The following is a 20,997-nucleotide window of genomic DNA, read 5'->3' as shown; positions in this document are numbered from 1 at the left end:
CAGCCAGTCACCCAAGCAGGCTCTGAGAAGTGGTTCTGCTCTAGCAGCACTGAACAGGTCAGCCCATGCTCTGTTTATCCATCAGACTCCCCCTGACTTGGGATGGTGCCTTTGGCTGGGCAGAAAAAACTACAGATAACCCCTCTCTCTGGCAGCCAGTGGCTATCCATCATTTGCTGTGGCTCCAGCATTGAGGGGAGGCTGTGGCCTATAAGGAGTGAAGCAGAGATTAAGAACATCTTGGAGATGTTCTTGGTGCCCTAAAGTACCTCAGAGAAGCTACAAGAGAAGATGGAGACATTGGTGAGTGTGTGGTTCCTCCTGGACATTAGCTTTCTGGCATCCTGGCTGTCATATACTGCTGGCAAAAGTGTCTGTGGGCCTGGGACAGGCACACAGAGAGAGGCAGAGTCCTCCATCCCACCCAGAGGAGCAGGGAAAGCCTGTATGAGGAGCTACCACCCTTCACCACTGTGCATCCCAGCTGGACCTGTGATCTACCATTGCAAAAGCCCTGGAATAACCCTGCTCAGCAGTAAGGAAAGAGACCCTTCTCTCCAAACACCCAGAAAACCCCTTCTCCCACCTCCCCTGCATGGTCTGGGGAGACTGGCTCTGATTTACTCTTGCAGACTTCACTGCTATTAGTATTTTGCCTCCTCCCAAGTGAGTCTGCAGTAGCTAAACACCACTGCATGTCCCATCAGAGTTCAATCTCTGACTTACACCAGTAAGAAGCACCTATCTGCAGGCAGATAGAGCAACTGTGCCAGGCTGTGTTAGCTTGACATGCAAGTGTGTTGCACTGATCACATACAACAGGGCACCGGTCACCTGGGCATTATCGCTCCTCTGTTGCAGCATCAGCTGTGTCATCCTGCCCAAATCCTTCTAGATCCTGCTGGCCTCTATTCTCCCTGCTCTGGGAGAGGTATTGATGAAATATGTGTCTTCTGATGCCCCACTCTTGCAATGGCTGGCTGAAGCACAATACAGTTCCTTTTGTGTTTCTTCCTGCTCTGACATCAATTATTTCTGTATCACTGGCCCACACCTTGGCATCTCAGTTGTCCATGCAGGCAATGCATACAGCTCGCCGGGACGGCTGTCAAGAGCAATTTCTCATTAAACTAAGCCCCTGCCAATCCTTTCCAAGGACATGAGTCCTCCTCACCTTCCTTCCAGCACTCTCTAGCCAAAGCAATAATTCTGGCAGCAGGAAAACGCGGGCTAATTTATGCACTAGACCCAAAAGAAAATGGACACATTTGTCCACTTGGAAAACAGAGGCCATCCGTATGAATTCCAGGACTAGTGGAAAGGGCCAGACAGACAACTTTGGAGGCTAAAGACATCTCACTGGTGCAACCACAAGGCCACTAGCTGAACTGAATGAGCTCCCATTTCTGTGTATCCACTCAGTCCCACAGAGCCCAGTGCTAACAGCCAGCCCAATACTGGTTTCTTTACCTAGTGATTTCTGCTTTGCTACTCAAATCTCTCAGGCATCTTTGTACTTCTTTCCAGTGTGCAGCACAGCACATACCTACCTATCTTCCAAAATCCGTCTCATCTGCAGTGCTTGCTGCTAAGACATTTCTAATCTTGCTCTCTGAACTTCACAGTCACTGTGGGTTTTCAGCATCTGGCAAACGCAGACTATTGTTTCTGTCCCACAAGTGCTGTTAGACAATGACAGAAAACCTCTTCAAAAGCTGAAGTTGAGATAAGCACAGGAATTACATCACCAAGAAGAGTTAAAACTCCTGGACAGGAGCAAACTACAGATTCTGTCCTTCAGGGCACTGATAGAACAAGGAGTTCTTAACTTTCTTCTTGGCACAGAGTCCATCTGGGGGGAGTTCCAAGCTTTGAAGTCAAGGAAGAGGTATACTGTACAGTTCTGCAATTAATTAATGTGCCATACAGAGACCAAGCGAGAAAAAAGAAGGAAAAAGAACTCAGATCTTTTGATAGGAAAGTTCCACATTTTACTGTTGTTGGCCCTGCAGAGCCAGGATGGCAACTGGACTGGATTCCACTTTGCCTCTCCAACAGGCAGAGCACTGGCAGCTTAGCACTGACTGCAGGTTTTCTTACTGGCAATCGATACTGGAAGTGCTGTGTGTACTGAGCTGGGCTGCTCCATAGGGTGGATTCACTCACACAATGAGAATTTTAACCCAGCCAAAGTTACAAATCCAGCAGCGAAGTGCAGACCATGCTACAGAAAGGGTGAATTGTACTTTGGAAAGCAGGGGATGTGAAAAGGACTAAAAGGATTACCATCAAATAGGAGTCTTACAGAGCAGACATTGCTTACAAAACCGATGCAGCCACCAGATGTATAAGCAAGGGAATATTCAGCTGAAGCATGAGTGGTATAATTCACTATATAGCCTTAATGGGGCCAGAGCTCATAAAGAAGAGGAAAACACTTGAAACAGGTCTTGAAAACCTGTTTCATACCGAGAGATTAAAGGAATTCAATGCTGTTCTGTTTGCCAGACTGGAAGATTATTTTATCTCTTATTGCTCCAAAAAGGAGACGTTCTAGAAGAAAAAAAGCAAATTTACATCCGATGAAAAAACATACTGGGCTAATTCAGACTAAAAACACTGGATTCTTTTAACAGAAAGAGTAAACTTCTACTGAAAGAATGTACTTCGTTGATAGGGGATGGCTGGTTCCCTAGCACTTTGATCCTTAAAACAAGACCAGGTGGCTTTTAAAAGACATGCTGAAGTTCAGTGCAGAGCTGCGTGGCTTATGTTATGCTAGGAACAAGCCCCTGCCACCACAGGGGAGTTTTGAGGCTGTGAATGGCAGCACTGAACTGGCTTAATTAGGACTGGCAATGTCTAAGTGATGAAGTCAGAGCTGGTCACACTAGTGCAGCTCTTTTTAGCTGCTCAGTTTAAAGCAGTGGATCTATTTCAAGTTTATACCAGTGTAGCACTTCATACTTTAAAGTCCATGGCAGATTTTGTTTGTCCTCCACAAGGGTACACCATGAGGGTCCACCTTCAGACCTGAGGCCAGTAGTGCCTTTCTAGGTGACCGTGGCCTCACTACTAGCTCAACCTCTTGGTCAACCACCTGTGAGACTGGAAAACCTGCATTCTTGTTTGAAAAGGAGATACTGCCTCAAGACTGCACAGTAGTGGGTAAAAGAGCCAGTGCTGCACAAGCACCAATGGCCTTTGGCAGGAATGTGATGCTCGATTCACACTATCCCAAACATTTCCCGGGACTAAGAGGGCATGGAGGTGGTGGGCAGAGAAGATGCCTTTTTGAGATCTTTCCCTGACCACTTTTTCTCTTTCTTGCCTCTCCTCACTTGTTCTCCCCTACTCCATCTCTTTATTTTCAAGAGGCACCATAGAGAAGATCTCTGAACTGGTAGACACAAAGTTACCAGACAAGCACGATGCAGTAGGGGAGGAAGTCTTTCTGCACTGAAAGCAGCAGCTCAAGGTCAGTCTGAAGTTCCAGAAGAGGAGATTAACCCTGTACTATGTCAACTTCAGTCTTGGATCAAAACGCCACCATTCCTCCAAGTTTGGGGGCAGCTGGCTCCCTAACTGTTACTTAAGCTGTATCTACTGCTGAAGAAAACAACTAGGAAGCTGATGAAAATCACCCAAAAGAGAAAGAAAAAAAATAGTGCGCTGCAGTGACAATACCTTGTCATCACAAGCCCATAAATGGACATTCTACATACACTAGACAAAGAATTTTCCCCCAAACCTTAATGAATAAACATCAAATTAATTTTTCTTGTCATTTAGCAGACACATTCAATGAGAATTTTCCAGCTGTGGTTTTAGGCTGCTACATAAATTGGAGTGGGAACTCGTCCCCTGCCTTTGAAATGAAAGCTGCAACTTTATGAGGAGTGATTGTTGTTGGAGAGGTCTTCTAAAACTTCTCTTCTCATTTTCTGAATTTCACTGGAGGACAAAATGGCATTTTTATCTGCACAAGATCTGCCTGGAATATCCCTGGGGATTCCCCTTTTAAGAAAGCCTTTGGTTTGAATGTGAACTGCAAAAAACACTCCAAAGAAACAAAAAACCTGGCCTGCAGCCACCCTATTGTTTGGGATGGGGAGGGAAAACAAGGAGTGAAAAGAAATATGCTCTGTAATCACGGTGCTTTTGAAAGAAGAAAAAAAAAATAGACACAAATCAAGTGCTTTCTTGAAATACCAAAACAAGGATCAGGTTGGTAAATTCCATGCTTTAGTCTCAGCCAAAATCCTTCACTGAAATCTGGATACGAAAGGGAAAATGTCTCAGATTAGAAACATCTTAATGGCACTGATGAAAATTAAATGGGTCTTTCCAAGAAAAAGAAATTCCCCTTGTTTTCCAGGTCATTTTGAACAGATCATGGATTTCTTTGTACTTAGCAACTAACTCATAGGGGTATATTTGGGTAATTACATGTACTAGTTCTACTGATTCTCATAAGGCCACAAATATTCTGGAAGAGATGTCTGCACGGTGTCTGCTTCTGGCCAAGCCACGGCGCTATCATCCTGTCTTTGAGATGTGATCCCACTGCAGACAGCTGGAGCGGATCAAGATGTGACTGCCCAGCATGGTGCACTGCCATCTCCCTGTGCCTACGGGGCTGGGGATCCCCTGAATCTCCCAGTCCATCCCAGGACAGACTACACTGCCTTTTACACAGAATGGAGTGGGTCCACTCATAAAGCTCCTTCCAGCGACTCAGCTGTGGGATGTTTTGGAGGGGTTGATAACTTGTCTGACAATGCTTGTGCCTCCTAAAAGTGCTGCTTCTGAACTGCCAGCTCAGAGAAGAAGCCTGCAGGGTTCCTCTGCCTTGTTCTTGATGGCCTGGCACCTCATATTGATACTCACTTCTGTGTAAAGCATGGCAGTAAATGCTTCCAGTACTGTCTGGTGGGATACAGGGTCCTGGTGATAAATGAAATCGAAATATGTAGACAGCTGAGCTGACTGTAAAGACTGAAAGGTCTCAAACCACCAAACCCACAAACTAGCAGAACACAGCTTAAATAGCATAAGATTTTAAAACCAAAGGAACCCTAAACTTCTTGGAATTCTTCAGATGTGCTTTAGATCTTGTTGAGGGAGGAGTGCAAGTCAGCAAAAAGTTTCCTTCTTTTTTTCAAATAAATGGATCTATGAAAAAGTGGTCCCAGGAACTGAACACTTGAAGGATCCTATCAAATATTGTTAAGACTGGCAGCATCTTTGTTCCTTTTGCAGCTCATGAGAATATGGTGATTTGAGACCTCACTTCAAGCTTTTAAGATTCAGGAAAGTCTCCCCTTGTTTGCCTTTTAAAGACTGCAGCTCCTCTGTCAATAGGTGTCAATTAATATGCTTGCTCCTGTCTCACAAAGAAAACTGCTAAGTTGGAAGCTGTCTTGCTTCCAATGCTTTCACCAACAGCTTTCTCTGCCTATCCTTGTGTTTCCTGAACTTGCTGCGAAATCTGTGTTTTATAAGAGCTCTGCCTACAGCAGCTGGCTCTCTGTTAACTCTTTTTCTGTAATTCTGGATCTCCCATCTAGCACACACGATGTGAGGAGGATGTGCCATGCAAAACTCTGCTACCGAGGCACCGGTGGCAGCAGAGAAAGCTGATGTTCTCCCCAGGTGACTTCTAGTGCCCACCAAACACGGTGGCACAGAGCCGTCCCCAGGCCCGAAAGGCATAGTCCACCAAGGGGAACAAACTGGGCATGGATGAAGTCTGGGGGCTTACCTGGGGAAGCGCTTGTACCACTGTGTCCAGGAGCGCTCGCATCCCAGTGGCCATTTTAAGCAGTTTCAGCACTACAATGAGAATCAAAGCCTGGTCAGCAGGGCTGGGAAATATTTCAAGCAAAATTCATAATGGAAATCTGATTTCAAAGCTTGTAGGGAGGGTTCACATCTCTCTTGCATCTATTCATACAGATGGCAAGCTCGCTGTATCCTGGCAGGGCTCACAGAACATTTGAACATCCCAACTACTTCCCACACCAATTAATGTTAATGACATCAGTAAAACAGACCAAAAGCCACAAAAATTCCAGCATGCCCTAGCAGGAAAATGGGGGAGTGATGGGAAGACAACCAGTGAAGAGCATCATCCCAAGCTCTGATCCTGCCTTCTCCACCACTTCCCACTCTTGTCTGGTATCAGTATAAAAGGTCTGTGATCCCAGGTTTGAATTGGAGGCCAATCTAAGATGCCACTGGAAACACTCATGAAACCCCACCTAGATTCTCTCTGAATTCACATTTTGCAGCCTCAGCGCCTAACTGTTCTCAGGTCAAACTGAAACAGCAGGAGTAATAGCCAAAGACCAGATAGCCAAACCATTTCCTGACATGTCTGGAGTGATGGCTGGAGACCTATGGAGCAGGCCGTACCTCTTGCTATTCTCAGCACCCGCATGATGCGTATTATTGTGGGATTGATGGGCAGTGCAGCATTCATCTCGATTTCCTCCAGTGTGATTCCCACAATAGATAAGAGAACTATAGCCAAATCCAGCTGATTCCACCTGACAGACAAAGAGGAAGCACACACACACAAAAAAAAATCATACATGGACAGAAATGCAGGAGTAGAGAATTATCGGCTAAAAACAAGCACAAGCAAATCCCAAATGCCTCTCCTCTCTCATATCCCATGATCTTCTGTGTGGTACAAAACCAACTCACTGCAGTTGGCACAGACAGCCTCTGAGCCACAAGCTGTGACTGGGAAGTGTCCCTGCCTATTGCCCGGTCCCTATTGTCCCCCTGCTATCTGCTCGGAGCCACTCTCAGGGACAAGACACTAGGCTAGAGGGACCTTTGATGTGATGCAATACAGCTGCTCCCGTGCTATGTCACCTGTCTCTTGAATTACTCCACTCGAGTATCTCCATTAATTTATAGCCTAACACTTGTAAAGGGCCTTTCACAGCAGCACTCGAAAGAAACAAAGATGTGAAGAAATGGAGTGTCTTTCCTACCCAGTTTCCCTCAGAAGTAATATTGCTCATAGCAGCTTCCAGCCACTCAGTCAAGATAAACGAAGCAAACAAGCTGATCTTGTGAAAAAAGTGTCCAATCTTACCCTGCTCTCCAGCAAGTCACCAGACCACAACATGCTTTCATACATATTTGCTTCTGGCTAAATGTGAGGCAGAGTAAGATCCGTAGGTCTCTGCAGCTGGGATCTGAAGGCGGTGGGGCTGAACACAACTACCTCTGCCTTTGCCAAAGGTTTTACAAAGCTAGCAGTCTACCAAAGGACTGGTTTGGACTGCAGAGGAGACTTGTTGTGAGGGGCTCTGTCACCTTAGGTTGCCAAAACAACACTTTTGAGGACTGAATTGATGCCAACAGGTTGTTTCTGACCTCTAAGCTGAGCTGGTCAGACCTGGTGGAGAGGCAGATAGTGGGGGAAAGAAATTACCTAGAATTTTGTAACATTTCCTGAATTCCTTCTGCAAAGCAGTTCTTAGAATGTTTAGTTCCTACATTTGCACCTGTGGAGAGACAGCCCTTTGCTCTTCCTTGCAAAAAGCATGTAGTACGATCATAGCAATGCTACATTTACCCAGCATCTGGCTTTGAAACTGGGTCAGGACAGCTCTATTCCAAATGCACAGGAATTTAAAATACTCTCACCTGTCCTTAAAGAACCTTCGAAAACCAAATGCCACCAACTTCAGAACTGCCTCGAACACAAAAACTATGGTGAACACGTAGTTGCAGTACTTCAGGGCTTCATCCAGGGACTGAAAAGAGACACCAGTTAGACAAGACCAAGCTATCCTCTCCTAGACCCCCTGCGGAGGTACTGGCAGGCACAGGGGTGGCATAGGCACAGAGCTGCAGGAAGCAAAGTCATAAAAGCTTGCAGAGATCAGTTACAAAACTGCATTAAATCACACAGCAAAACTCAAACAAAGGATTAGACACTGATGCAAACAAAAATTCGTAAGCACTAACACTGGTTGTGCTAATTCTGTCAAGGGCTATCAAACCTCCAATTTCAGTGCATGAACTGTTCAGTCTGGGTCAGAAAGAAAATTTTACCCCTTCCCCATCTAATAAGGTTTACTTCTTCTGAACTGCCTAGCCTTGGATAGAATAGAAGCCTTGATGCATCATCTCTTTATTTCAGCACGGCAACCTTTAGGACAATGGCTTTGTTTAAAATGCTCAAAAAAAAAAATAATGTTGGAGATGGATTAAGTCTTGCCTTCTTGAAAAATGTTACATCTCTAGAGTCGGACAAAGTATGTCCATATTTGGTGCAATGTTCACGCTCTCCATAGAGCTGCTCTCGGAAGTCAGGAATCCGCAGTGTTTATACTTGAAGATGATGAGTGTTTATAATGGATTTCATTGGAACCATAGGCCAACAATAGCAAAAGAATCTTGCTGCGATCTTAAAATAGATAGTTGCAGAGTGAAACAGCTCCTTGGTTGGGTAGGGATTTGGGGAGAGGAGGGAGGGAAGCGGAATTTAGTTAAATCTAGTATAGGTCTCTTACAATAAGAAAATGACAACAATGAACATCAAAACAGACACAACTGGAAATAAAATGCTATCGAGGAGAGTGCAAAGCAATGTCTGCTTTGTTAACGGGGGAAGCCTCAGGCCACAGGAAAGCTCTCCTCGTCACATTTGTGTGATGACTGTGCTTTGCTGACCCCAGATATGTGGGATGACCATGCACTGATTTTTTGGGAACAAGAGCTGAAAGTTTTTAGATGTTGGCATTCCTCAATTCGCTACTATCTCTATTTTTGTTCCAGTGCCTAAAATAAATAGAATCATAGCATCATTTAGGTTGGAAAAGACCTTTAAGATCATTGAGTCCAACTGTTAACCCAGCACTGCCAAGTCCACCATCAAACCACGTCCCTAAGTGCCAACATCTACATGCCTTTTAAATACCTCCAGGGATGGTGACTCAACTACTTCTCTGGGCAGCCTCTTCCAATGCTTGACCACCCTTTCAGTTTCTGATATCCAGTCTAAAATGGCACTTAAAAGAATGTGGGACAATTTACTATTTCATCTGAAACACACTGCCTGAGCCTGAATTCTTGTATCATTTGTGATGGTTTGCATTCAGATTTACAACACTGCATTTTACATGAACATAAACCAATTATAAGTAAGACCTAATCTGGATAAATAACATTTATGTGCAAAAGAAAGGCTGTTATGCAAAGGAATTATGGAGCAGAACAGCACACGGTCAGCTGGTGTAAAACACACACGTTACCCTGTGGCTTGGTGCTGCTCTGGCTTTGCTTCCAGGAGGCATTTGCAGGTTACCTGGCAGACCATGCAATACTAGAAAAATAAACGCCAAGTCTAGAGCTCCATGAATGATAATGTGATAGAAGATTAATATATGTGGCAAATGGACAGGCTATATGATTTATGCCAAAGATTTTCTTGGGAAGGAATGATTTTATGATACATAAAGAAGGGTTGTACCTAACAGCTGATTTATTCTAAATTCACTGAGGAAAAGGAATGTTGCTCTGCATGCATTAACTTCATGCTTATATCTGTTAGTGGAATATGCTAAAACTCTGGACTGTTTTACAGTTTGAGGGTGAGTCACATCTGGTATTAGGAGAGGAAATATTCGGACTGGTCTTTTTCTAGTAAAAGCTTAGTTCACTCTCTCTTAGCCTTATTCTCTGGGTTTTTTAAGGAAAAGCAGGGAAATTGAGGTTTTGGCTGAGGCAAGGGGCTCCCGGATGGTAGAGCTGCCCTAGAGTCAGATGCTGAGGGTGGGGCCTGCCGAGGCTTTCAAACAACAGGGACTGGTCCCAAGGAAGCAGAGCTGGCTGCAGACCCTGCTGCTCAGTGGTATCCCAAGGGAACAGGTCCCCTGCCCTGGGTTTCACAGCTGACACGTTGCAGGGTGGCTCTTACCTTTGGCTGGTTGTAGTGCTCCATCGACATAGTGATGACATTGACCCCAATGATGAATGTGATGAAGAGGTCGAGGTAGTGGCTGGTGCAGAGGGTATGAATGTATTTCCGCGCTGGGGAATAGTCAGCGTAGTAAGGCCTGCGTTGGGCTTCTGCAGAAAAAGAGAAGGAAAGGCAGTGCAATGAGTGCAGCAGGGCAGCCAGCGCGACGTGGCCTGCGAGTCATGTCTCACACACACCTGGCTGGATGCAGGGCACAGCCCGCAGGAGAACTGATTCAAGCAAGCCCTACGAGATGGCCAAGTGATTCTACCTAGCAGCAAGGCCTTCAAGAACCGCAGTGGGGTCATCAGGCTGAGCCAAACCTCTTGTCCCTGCAGAAGGGGCCTCCACAGCTTTGACAGCCAGGTCCTTTTTTCTTCCAAGCGCTCTCTGTCCTTACTGCTCTGTCTCAGGCTAGAGGACAAGCTCTTCACATGACTTGTCACAAACCAGAAAAGGTGAGAAGCAGGATGGAAATGAGACCCAAAGCCAAGAGAGTCTTCAAACCCAGCAAAGCTTCAACTGCAGTTTAGAGGAAAGGCTTATGACAGGTCTCGTCAGTCTGGACTCTGATATGCATGTCTAATCCTGCTGATGTCAGGCATGTTCCATGTAAGAGATGAACACAACCTGAGCTCAGCTTCTGCGACAGAAGGCTTTTGGTGTATTTTAAAGGCCTAAAGGAAACAGCAATGCCTGTGGCACAGTAGGGCACATGCGTGAGGGTTAGTAGCACACAGGAGAGCATCAACAGCAATGGAGCGGGGTGCTTAGCATTTGTCTCTACAACAACTATCAGCACAAGCTCCTCTGGAAATATAACACCATGGGCATAGTTGCATCTAAAAACACACTCAGACTATGACTTTTATATACATACAAGAATTTTATATCCCTGCCTCTGGTCATGACTCCTTTCTCCTTGAAATGGGGAGATTTCTGCACATGGACCAAGCTCCTGGGGCTGTTCCAAGGAGAGCATTTGGACACTGTGACCAAGCTGTATTCACTGCGTGCGCCTCTCTTAAATTAGACTGTGACCACAAGATGGCTGTGGGCACTCAGATGGAGTCAAATTCTTTTCAAACTTAAGAAATGTAAATATTCAAAGAGTGTACTTAAGGCCAAAGTCAGCATTACTGTAGATTTTGCAACTGAAAGAGACATGTTAGGTTCATACTAAGTCAGAGCAGGAGTGCTCTTAACAGAAAGGGGTTTTTTTGCAAATGTTTCAGCAACTTGAGCTTTAAGTATATGAGGAGCTAGGAAAAAGGAGCTGCTTCACCTTAAAAATAAGGAGGGAAGTAAGTTCAAAAGTACTCAGTGCCCCCCTGAAATGTGTCTTCCACTCCTCTCATCTTGCTAATATCTTTCAGATGGAGTGACTCTTGAAAAGTGGGCTTTTTTTTTTTTTTTTGGTAGTGTAACTGATGCCAGATTAGAGTCCAAAACCCTAAAATAAATTGGATAAAGGGAAACTGAATCTGTTGCTCTCTTTCAACTACTATTTTTTCTGGTAGTTAAAAGTGGAGTGGAGGTATTTGGAAAACATTTCCTTCTGACCAGGGTCACCTAGACTTATTTTTTCTGCTAATGGGTGTGGAAAAACAAGATGAAAGCAAACACAATTGTTTTTGAATGTTTTTCTGTTGCTTTCATGTGCTTTAGTCCTACCAGTCATTTTGGACTGGCGGGACTGTCTTGGCTACCAAGCCCAGATAATCTTCCGATGTGTCTAAAAACCAGTAATAAAAACACTGCAGTATGATATTTACTTAAGCCTGCACAATGTGCTTTCATGTGTTCTCCAGATTATGACATACTTTTTTTTCATTTTTTTTTTAAATGTCTTCTTGGAAACACAATAAACCAGCTTGTTGGGAGGTCCAAGAATACCCTGAATAGTCAAGCATTATATTAAGGGACTACTTATTAGTGACTAATGGTTGATCAATGGATCTTAGAAGAACATTAGCAGTGATGGGCAGTGCGTGAATACACTGCCTAGCAGCACATAAGGAAAACAGGCTGTAGGTGACTGCAAATGCTTTCTAACCTGTCCAAATGCAGTCATTGATTAATTATTCAGCCTAAGATCAGGCTTTTATTATGTTTTATAAAGTACTTATATACTTTTAAAGCATAATCACAAGAAGACGTTTTCCACTGTAAAGCTGCTGAACAGAAAACCTTCCAGGCTGCCTGTCAGCAACACAGCTCTCTTTTTATATGGGCTGGATATAGAAATATAAGAGGGAACCACCTAGCCATAAAGGTGGGCCTGTTCTATTGTGTGAAAGCATCTCAGTGGTCTGTGTCTGTATACTCTGCCAGTGCTCAGAGCTGGCTATGCCTGGTAAACTGGGTGCTCGGGAAAGCTGGGACAGGTTTAACTTGACCTGGGATGCGGGAGCTCTAGGACTGCCTTACTTATTTAGGATACACTATCCCCCTGAAGCCAGGTTAACAGATGAAAAAGAAATTTCCACTGGGGACACACATACAAGGACAGTCTGGGATAAAGTTGACAACGCTTTGAAACACATGCAACAACACTGTCATGCTCAGTGCAGTAACCCATGCAATGTCCATTAGAGGAGATACTGCTCATGCGAGGCCAATGGTAGTGAGCAGGGGTGTGCAGGGAGGACAGGCCAGCTTCTGCTCTGGGCGATGCTGGTGTTGGGTCAGGACAATCCCATGAAGACAGAGGGGTTGCAGCAGGGTGAAAGCAGTGAGAGATCAGCCACACAGCTTCACTGCAGCTCTGACCCACTCTGAGCAGGAGGGAGGCTGTGGTTCATTGCCTCAAGGCCCCCAGCTCTGCTGGATCACTGTTCATCCCTGGTCCCTTTAGGAACAGGAGTTTTACTTCAGTCAACAGCACAGCAAGTGGCTCTGGCCTCCTCTCAGTTCAGATACATATTTTTACCTCTTAGTGAGACTATACTACGTTATTCTCCCCAGTCTGGGTAAAAGCGTTCACTGCACACACCTACTGCTACAGCCTGCTCAACGAGAGACGTGGGGTCTGCAGGAGAACAGTGGACCATGGGGATGTGGGCACAGCAAACAGGGGAGATCTAATGCATCATTAATTACAGTAGCCAAAATGCAACCTGTACCTGGTTTCTCCAGGGAAATGTTTTTTGGGATGAGACTCCAACCAACTAGCAGACTTATATCAAACACAGACAAGTATCCCTTCATCTGCAGCTGATGGTTTGAGTTGGTGGAAATGCAGGAGGGAAAGGAGAAACCATCAAACACATGCAGAAGGAAAACCACAGATCTTTCTCGCCCCCACTTCTACATGTTGGCTAATGTTTGAATCTCATCTCTCTGCAGAGTATTTAAACTTCTTTGCTTGTGATTCTGCTGACATGAAAATTAATGAAGCACTGTCTTCTAGCTTAAAAGCATTTAGGTTGGCATTACAATTGTTAGCTACAGCTCCTCCATTATTCTCCTCTGCATGAAACATTAGAAAGCCCTAATGGGTTTATATGCATGCTTGGCACAGAGAAGCTCTATACCTGCAGCTGCCTGGAAAAATAAGCAAGACGGTTTGATAATTCCCTAGTTGGAAATACTAAACACTCAGATATGCAACGCCCAAAACGTTAGTTACAGCTCGAATGTTTCTGCTGGATACAGAGATAGCTGTGGCATTAAGAGGGTGGACTAATTTAAATACAACCGTGTGCTGCCCACAATTGCTCACCCCTGGAGAGAAAGGCTTAGACTCAGTGCTTTGAAAGGCATCTCTGCTGGGTCTTAAAACAAAACTGGCCTCTTCCTTCTACAATGCCCAGATACTCAGCTCTGTGTTGAGAAATGCCTCAGAGAAACATGGCAGTGGCCACGTTCATCTCATACAGAGTGGAAATCAGGAAAAAGCATTTCCTTCTCCAAGTTCTCCGTTTTTGGGGTCTTCCCAGGGACAACTGACTTGCTGATACTCTGAAAGACACTCTCTGCTCCCCAGCTAGGGCCTCCCCCCAGCTATGTCTGGCATTTCCAACTCTTTCTTCGTTGCCTGCACTGCTTTCGGCTCCCAGTGTCACCCAGACCCTGCTTGCAGCCTTGGAAGCCCAGAGCACTGCCTGCGTTTGACCAAACATTGTGCTCTGCCCAGCGAGCCAGGGCTGCTGGCTTCACAGCAGAGACAAACCCGTTGGATTTGGCCCCATATCCTGAATACAGAGGAGACCAAGCCTATCCATGTGGTTTTAATCAAAAACTTTAGTGTGGGGAGGCTGGTTTTGGTCTATGTCTTCTGAGAACCTCATTAAAAGGTTAGGAGCTGCAGGATTATTAAATTACACTACACTTATTAACACAGTAGATACAGTGGATGGAGGTAGTGACTGCGTCAGAAAAATATTCTCATGTATCTTGAACTTGTACCTTCACGCGAAAAAGTATGCTGTGCAGTTCTGCCTTTGAAACCACAACAAATGCATTTCTATGGTGTGCTAACCCCTTGCCATCTTTTCTCACGTGAGCAGAGTTAACTGGCAAACCCAGCACCTTCTTTCAGTGCTGGCCCTGGCCTCAGCTGCGTTGATCGCAGCCCAGTCATGACGGCTGGACCCTGTGGCTGACATGCTGGGTCCATAAGCTCTGTTGCCGGAGCCTCGAGTGATGTTTGTCACAGGAGCAGAGAGTCAAGGCACACTGACAAGGGGCACGGGGTTTTACCCTGTCCTGATTCTTTTGTGGAAGTGGCTCTCAGATGGGAGACAAGAAACTTTTTGGAAAGGTCCGAGGTGGTGCCTGACAGCAGAGATGTGGGCTGAGAGGGACCTTCCTGCCAGGCTCCTGAAAGGCCTAAAAAGTACCCCAAAACAGACAACAGATGATTCCCCATCCCTCCTGCATGGGGTCTGATGAAGGAGCTGTGTCCTGCTGGAGGACTGTCCCCTCCACGGAGCGATCCCTCTGCCAGGGTCAGAGCTCTGTACACGGGGTCCAAATACTGGACCCAGCCTCCAGAACACAGGATTTGTACCCAGGGCCTGCTGGGATGGCCCCCACTGATAAACAGAGGTCTAACCCATTTCCAGGCCTGAGCCCAAGCCCCCTATGGCTTAATGGTGCGTTTCTGTGTGTGTAGGGACCTACAGATGCCCAAAGACCCCAATACACAGAAACACACAAAGAGGAAATCACAGACAGGACACAGGGCACAAAGACAAGACGCCAGGCAGACAGGGCGAGTCCAGATGAATCGGTGTTGCTCAGACAGTACATCTGTTAGCTGTGCTGGATTTTGCTCTTGTTAACAGCCCTAATTCTTCCTCCCTTATGGTGTCTTCAGGCCAAATGCCAGAAATGGCAACTGAAGTAAAAGCAAGGCTCTCTGCTAGGCTTCCTAAGGTAGGCTCCTTGCTATTCCACAGAATTACTGGTCTCCTGTACCCATCCTACCCCATGGCAAGTGGCCTCTTGCCCACTCCTCCATACGGGTAAGACGCACGGTGCTGGGGCACACGGGAAGCTGGCCAGCCTGCCGTCACTGTGCAGCATCCCCCACCTACACGTGCACACAGACACCCCCCCACAGAGACTCTGCCACACATGGCACCAACCACATCTCACATCTTTCTGAGTCTGCCACATTTTTTCACCAAATCTGTCATCTTGTAAATTATGCAAGAGGTGAAAACGTCTCCCATTTAAATTAAAAATAGCCATTAAAATATAAAAAGTAATGTGTATCAGATATTTGATTTCACCTTGTTAACAACTCAAATTTGGATGCCAAGCTGAGCTGTCCATGTGGAACAGAGGCGGGTAGAAGACCTCAGAGCCAGGCAATCTGAGGTAACCACCTGGAAGCCCAGCACATGGCCAAACGTTTAGCCTCTCAGTTGTTATATCGGACTTGATCACCTTCTAGAAAGCTGTGTTCCTCCCTGCGTGCTCTCAGTCAAATGTTACAACCCACATCTGTGCAATGCCTGGGTCTGCGGTCTGAAATATCTCCTTGATTCTATCCTTTGAGGTAGCTGGATAAAGGAGGGGCAAACAGTCTCCATCACTTTGACAGGGACTGGCTCTTTTTGGTGTCTAAGCAGTGAGCCATAGACGAGCGTGTAATAAGATTTGCTTACTAATCAGGAACAGCACTGGGATAGCACTGGCTGTGGTTAAGCTAGCCCTCCTCGCCTGTGCCCCAGTCTATTTTCTCTAAGGATGCTGAATGTTCTTTGCAAATATGCTTTTGTGTGTGTGGTGTGTGTGCACGTGCATGTGTGCACATTGGGATAGAAATAGTGGACAAGCAGGAGGACACTTAGGAGCTTGAAACTGATTTCTTATCGTGCTGGAAACGGTGCCTTCAGGACCTCCACTTCTAATCCTAGCTGCAATCTCAAACTCAAAAACCAAAACGTGAAAAAAGAAATGAAATTGCATTTGAACTCTTCTAAATTTCTGCAGAGATCTGTTTGAAGCTGGCTAGTTTGATCTAGATTTTCTTTTAACCCAGCTACTTAACTGACAGCTAGCTAAAATGAAATGGGCTTGGCCTTCACTGTGGAGACCATGGTGCAGACATTTAGTGCTGAGGTCTCCCATGGCTCTAATAAAGAGGAGCACAAGAGCAGGAGAGGAACTCTGAGGGATACAGCTGCCGGCCTTCTGAATCATATGTGGATGGATGGAGGAAACTGTCTGGGGTTTGTACTAGCAAAGCCTCTGACTGCTACATCTTTAGAGCCAGGCAAAAGGCTATTTGATCTAACTGCAGTTTTCCCACCTGTAAACGTATACCTATGGCTTGATGTGGGGGAGACACTAGCCATTTGTCACAACAAGATATTGGGTCTTACACAGGGCAGCACAAGGCTAGGCAAAGAGCCACAGGACTGCTGCAGCAAGCAGGGCAAGAAGAAGCTCTCAAGCCTTATCCCTGACTAAGCTCATCTCTGATCACAGTGGCCAAGCCATGTTCCCTCATTTACCTCTAAAAATGCTTGCCAGCATCTAAGGTAGGCTATCCTTGTTCATTAAAACTGGCTGGGAAGTCAGCATGGCTGGTTTCCTGGCAGTTTCTCTGGAAATACCCGCCAGATGCTATAGGCAGCTTGTTCCTAATGGAGCCTGCCAAGGGGCGGTGGGGATGAGAATTAATACATGAGAACCCCTGGGAAGGTTTGGGTCAAGAAGCAGCACAAGCTCAGGTGGTTTTCTGCTCTGGTCTGACAGTCTCTACTAAGTCCACTAAGAAGCACATTTTGGCTAAAGTCCTCCTGTTGCACCCTAACAGCCCTGCATCTGCCCAGTATCTCCATGTAGACTGTTTGCAAGGACAAACCGAGTTCCAGCACATTGCTCAGCAATAAAGGGCTCCCCCAGCGTGTGATGGGGCAAGCATCTCTTGTAATGGACATCTTCCTGAGAAGAATTTTCTGGACAGCCCCATCTTGGGGCTCCATTCCTCTCCCCAGGGCTGTCAGTTTGTTCATACCCTCATGCAGCATGTTTGTGGCATGCGGGGCCATGCGCTAGGACTCTAAAAAGCATCACAATTATTGTGTCTAAGAAAAGAATTAATAAATCAAACCACCACCATCATCAGATGCAAGCAGCCCCTTAAGTCAGAGGGCAACCCCTGGGACTGGCCTTCACGCACACAGTAAGCATTGCAGCTGTTTACTCACTGCATCCCTCAGGCACACCGCAAGCTCCCGCTCGGTGCTTGGGACACCTTTGCCTTGCAGAGTGTGATAGAGGACTCTGCTTGGAGGAGGATTTTTCTCCCCAGCCAAGTAAACAGGTAATGCTTCACATCAGGCTTGTAGAGAACAATTCCAGGGTGGTGGCTACCCAAGACTTAAGGTGCCGCCGAAGAGGTAATGAAGCAAAACAACCTCTTGAATCCCATGGAAACAAAACCAAAGGAAAATGAAACTCTTGCTTTGGGAGCAGGCAGGGCTCAGAAAGATTTTGGTTTGTAACGCAGTCTACCGACCAGACAGGTATATCTCCTTACTCCTGCGCTTTTTCTCCAAGCGTCTCAGCCGCTTCTCCTCCCGACGTCGGGCCTCCTCTGCCTCCTGGTGCTGTCGGCACTTGTGAAAGTTCTCCACCACCACACCCACAAACATGTTGAGCACGAAGAAGCTGACGATGAGCAGGAAGGAGATGAAGTAGAGAAGCATCCAAGGGTTATGGTTCTGTATGGGCTGGTGACGTGGGGAATTAAAAAACAAGAGAGAAGAGACATAGGCAAGATGTGTATAAGTCAAGATGTTGGGCACTCTGTAGCAACAAGACAGCACAGTACCCTTTTGTGGGGAGGAGGAGAGGACTGGGAGGAGTTAAAAGGTTTTTCCCAAAACAGTTTCCTCTCATTCACTTTCTCACCGACTAAAATTTTACTTTTGTTGTAAAACCTGTCCTAGCCTCTGCAAGTTGGCTTACAGGATTTAATAATTTTGGCATTTATTTCATACAGCTTAAGATAAGTCTCGGTGGATGTGCATCATCACACCTGCAAGATCATTTTAGTTAAAGGTAGGGTCCAGATTACTTTTTTTGAGATGTGGGCTCATGGTTAATGTTTCTCAGTTGTAACAAGATCTTCAGAAGCAGGGGAAAATTAAGTACAAAGTAAGTACAAAGTTAAGCTACTTACTGTAGCTCTGATGGGGTACTTAGTCATCTAAGACTCTTGACTTTGCTTTGCAAATGCTACATAACACACAAACTTAACAATGTCTCTTTCACAACATTCCTGGTTGTTTCCCACATTGTGGAAGTTTGCTCTTATTCATCATACCTTTCACGAAGCCGCAGTGCTATGGCACGTGCGGTCCTCCTCAAGTAACATCATTCTAATTAAAAATTCCATCAGTGCTTGTTTGTATACTACAGGGCACAGCCACTGTAAAAGCTACTCAGTGGAAAATGGAAGACCTGGGCAGCCCAATGGGCAGGCAAGACCTCAGGACAGTCCTATAGTGCTGCTTCTTCCTGGGACGTGAAAAACACCAGTCACCCAGGCACGAGACTTCTGAGAGCAACAGGTCTGGACTCTGCAGTACATTTACCTGTTGGTCAATACCCACGGCATCCAAACCATCGTACATGATGTTCACCCAGCCATCTTTGGAGGAAAGGACAAACAAGGACATGAGGGCCTGTAAGAAAACAGACGAACAAACAAACAAACAGAAAAGATTGGCCTTGCATTTTAGTCCCCAGAAAAGAAACTAACAACAGACACTTCTCAGCAAAACCAGCCCACAACTCATAACACATCAACTGGCCTGGAGCTGGTGGAGAATTACAACTTGTTGTGGCTTGCTTTTACCTGTTTCCATATCTAGCTTAAAAGTGAGCAAACTACAGTCATTAATGCTCCTTTTCCCTCGCATATAAGCTGACTTTTCCTCAGACACAGCAGGGTTTCTGGTCACCAAAGCATGATTAAAAATCAATATCGCAGGCTGGCCCAATGGTATGGGGTTTTAAAAAGCAGTAATATATCCCTGCTCCTACTGTGGGCTGTCTCGCTTTTCAGCCAATATAAAATACCTTATTTTTTTTCATTTGAAAACATAACAGCTAGATGTCAAGAGACTAAAGTGGCAGCTGAGGTCCACACATGAGGGATGGTATGCTGAAGCAGTGGCTTTAAGACAACACTCCTATAAACAAAGAATTGTATAACCCTAGGAAATCTGGCTGCAAGAGCTCAAGAGGTGACCTGATCCATTTTTACCCAGCTAGGGTTGCTTCTGATAGATGAGTGCCTGTGTCATTCTTGAAAACTTCCTGTGGTGGAAGTTCCACACCCTGCTTAAGGAATACATTTTAAGTGCTCATCCATTAAAAAGTGGTACAGAAAATCCCTGCAAATGAGGACTTTACCTGTCCCAGATTGTCAAAATTGTACTTCCGCCGAACCCATTTGTAGCGTGCGTTAGTGCAGTCAGTCTTTGTAGTGATGTTTTTTACATCAGGACCATCACAGTAGTAGAACTTGCCTTTAAAAAGCTGTATTTGGGAAGCAAAAAAAAAAAAAAAAAAAAAAGTAGTAGTTTTGAAAAGTCTGTCCCAGGATCTATTTTTCTTTCCCCTAGTAGAGTTCCTTGCCAATTTCAAATTCATTTCCTTTCCTTCCAGCTTAGATACCTATGTTAACAGACGTGGCAGGAAGACACCTCTTGTGGAACATTAGGCCCTGAGACATTGTTGTGTATTGCCTCAGATGGAAGGTGATCTTGGAGGCCAGTCCTGCCTTGTGGGGAAGATGACAACGTCCCTTCCAAGGAAAAGATATTATATATATTGTAGCACACTATGCTGGGAAGGATCTTGGGAATCTGTCTTTTCCTTCCCCTACCTTCAGGCAGGACTAGCTGGTGCTGTGTTGTTCATCAGGGAGGACTGCTCTTCTAATCCCGAGAACCTTCCAATGAGCAGATGCCAACCCCATCCCAGAGCATTTCTTCTAGGCCCTGTCTCTTATTTCCTAACACCTAACTGAAATCTTCCTTTGGAGAGATTAAACTCATTACTTCCACCTTAACCCCAGATGGCAAAGAAAACAACTTCTCTTTTGCAGCAGTCACTTACAGATGGCCACGGTGGAGGAAATACTCTACCTGGACCCCTAAAATCCCAAAGATAATGAAGAAAGCGCAGCAGATGAGAACAATATTCCCAATAGGCCTCAAGGAGGAGATCAAGGTTTCCACCACCAGTTTCAGACCTGGGGCTCTACTGATGACTCTGGAAAAAAATGGCAAAATGATAAAGCTTTTAATTTTTATGCATGCCCTGTTATTGTATGGTTGCTTCTCCTCCTCTGCTTGGGCTGCAGCAGAGCTAACACAACCCTCCTCTACCTGCAGGCAGAATTCAGAGACAATTAGTGACTTATTTGGACAACCAGAACATTCACGGTCACATTAGATGAAAATAAAAAAGTGTAAGACACCCTGTCAGCAGGGTGTTGGGAAACTGCTTACTAGTAACAGTGAGGAGGGAAT

The 20,997-nt window shown here is 45.5% G+C and overlaps 1 protein-coding gene across 2 annotated transcripts in view; it reads right to left on the bottom strand.

Moving 5' to 3' along the window:
- CACNA1H (calcium voltage-gated channel subunit alpha1 H) overlaps positions 1 to 20,997 on the bottom strand; it is a 137,101-nt gene that overhangs the window by 20,270 nt on the left and 95,834 nt on the right. Inside the window, exons 20-27 of one of the 2 annotated variants that reach the window (XM_080386510.1) lie at positions 20,611 to 20,737; positions 19,874 to 19,999; positions 19,051 to 19,140; positions 17,970 to 18,183; positions 9,947 to 10,098; positions 7,669 to 7,778; positions 6,418 to 6,551; positions 5,765 to 5,835 (exon numbers count right to left, since the gene is read on the bottom strand). In XM_080386510.1, coding sequence (XP_080242636.1) covers positions 5,765 to 5,835; positions 6,418 to 6,551; positions 7,669 to 7,778; positions 9,947 to 10,098; positions 17,970 to 18,183; positions 19,051 to 19,140; positions 19,874 to 19,999; positions 20,611 to 20,737 — 1,024 coding nt within the window. The remainder of the gene's footprint in view (positions 1 to 5,764; positions 5,836 to 6,417; positions 6,552 to 7,668; positions 7,779 to 9,946; positions 10,099 to 17,969; positions 18,184 to 19,050; positions 19,141 to 19,873; positions 20,000 to 20,610; positions 20,738 to 20,997) is intronic. The other variant, XM_080386511.1, reaches the window with a different exon arrangement.

This window comes from Falco punctatus (assembly GCF_963210335.1).
Source record: "Falco punctatus genome assembly, chromosome: 4".
Lineage (NCBI taxonomy): Eukaryota > Metazoa > Chordata > Aves > Falconiformes > Falconidae > Falco > Falco punctatus.
Note: the sequence above shows the minus strand (reverse complement) of the source record. Positions and strands in the feature narration are given on the sequence as shown.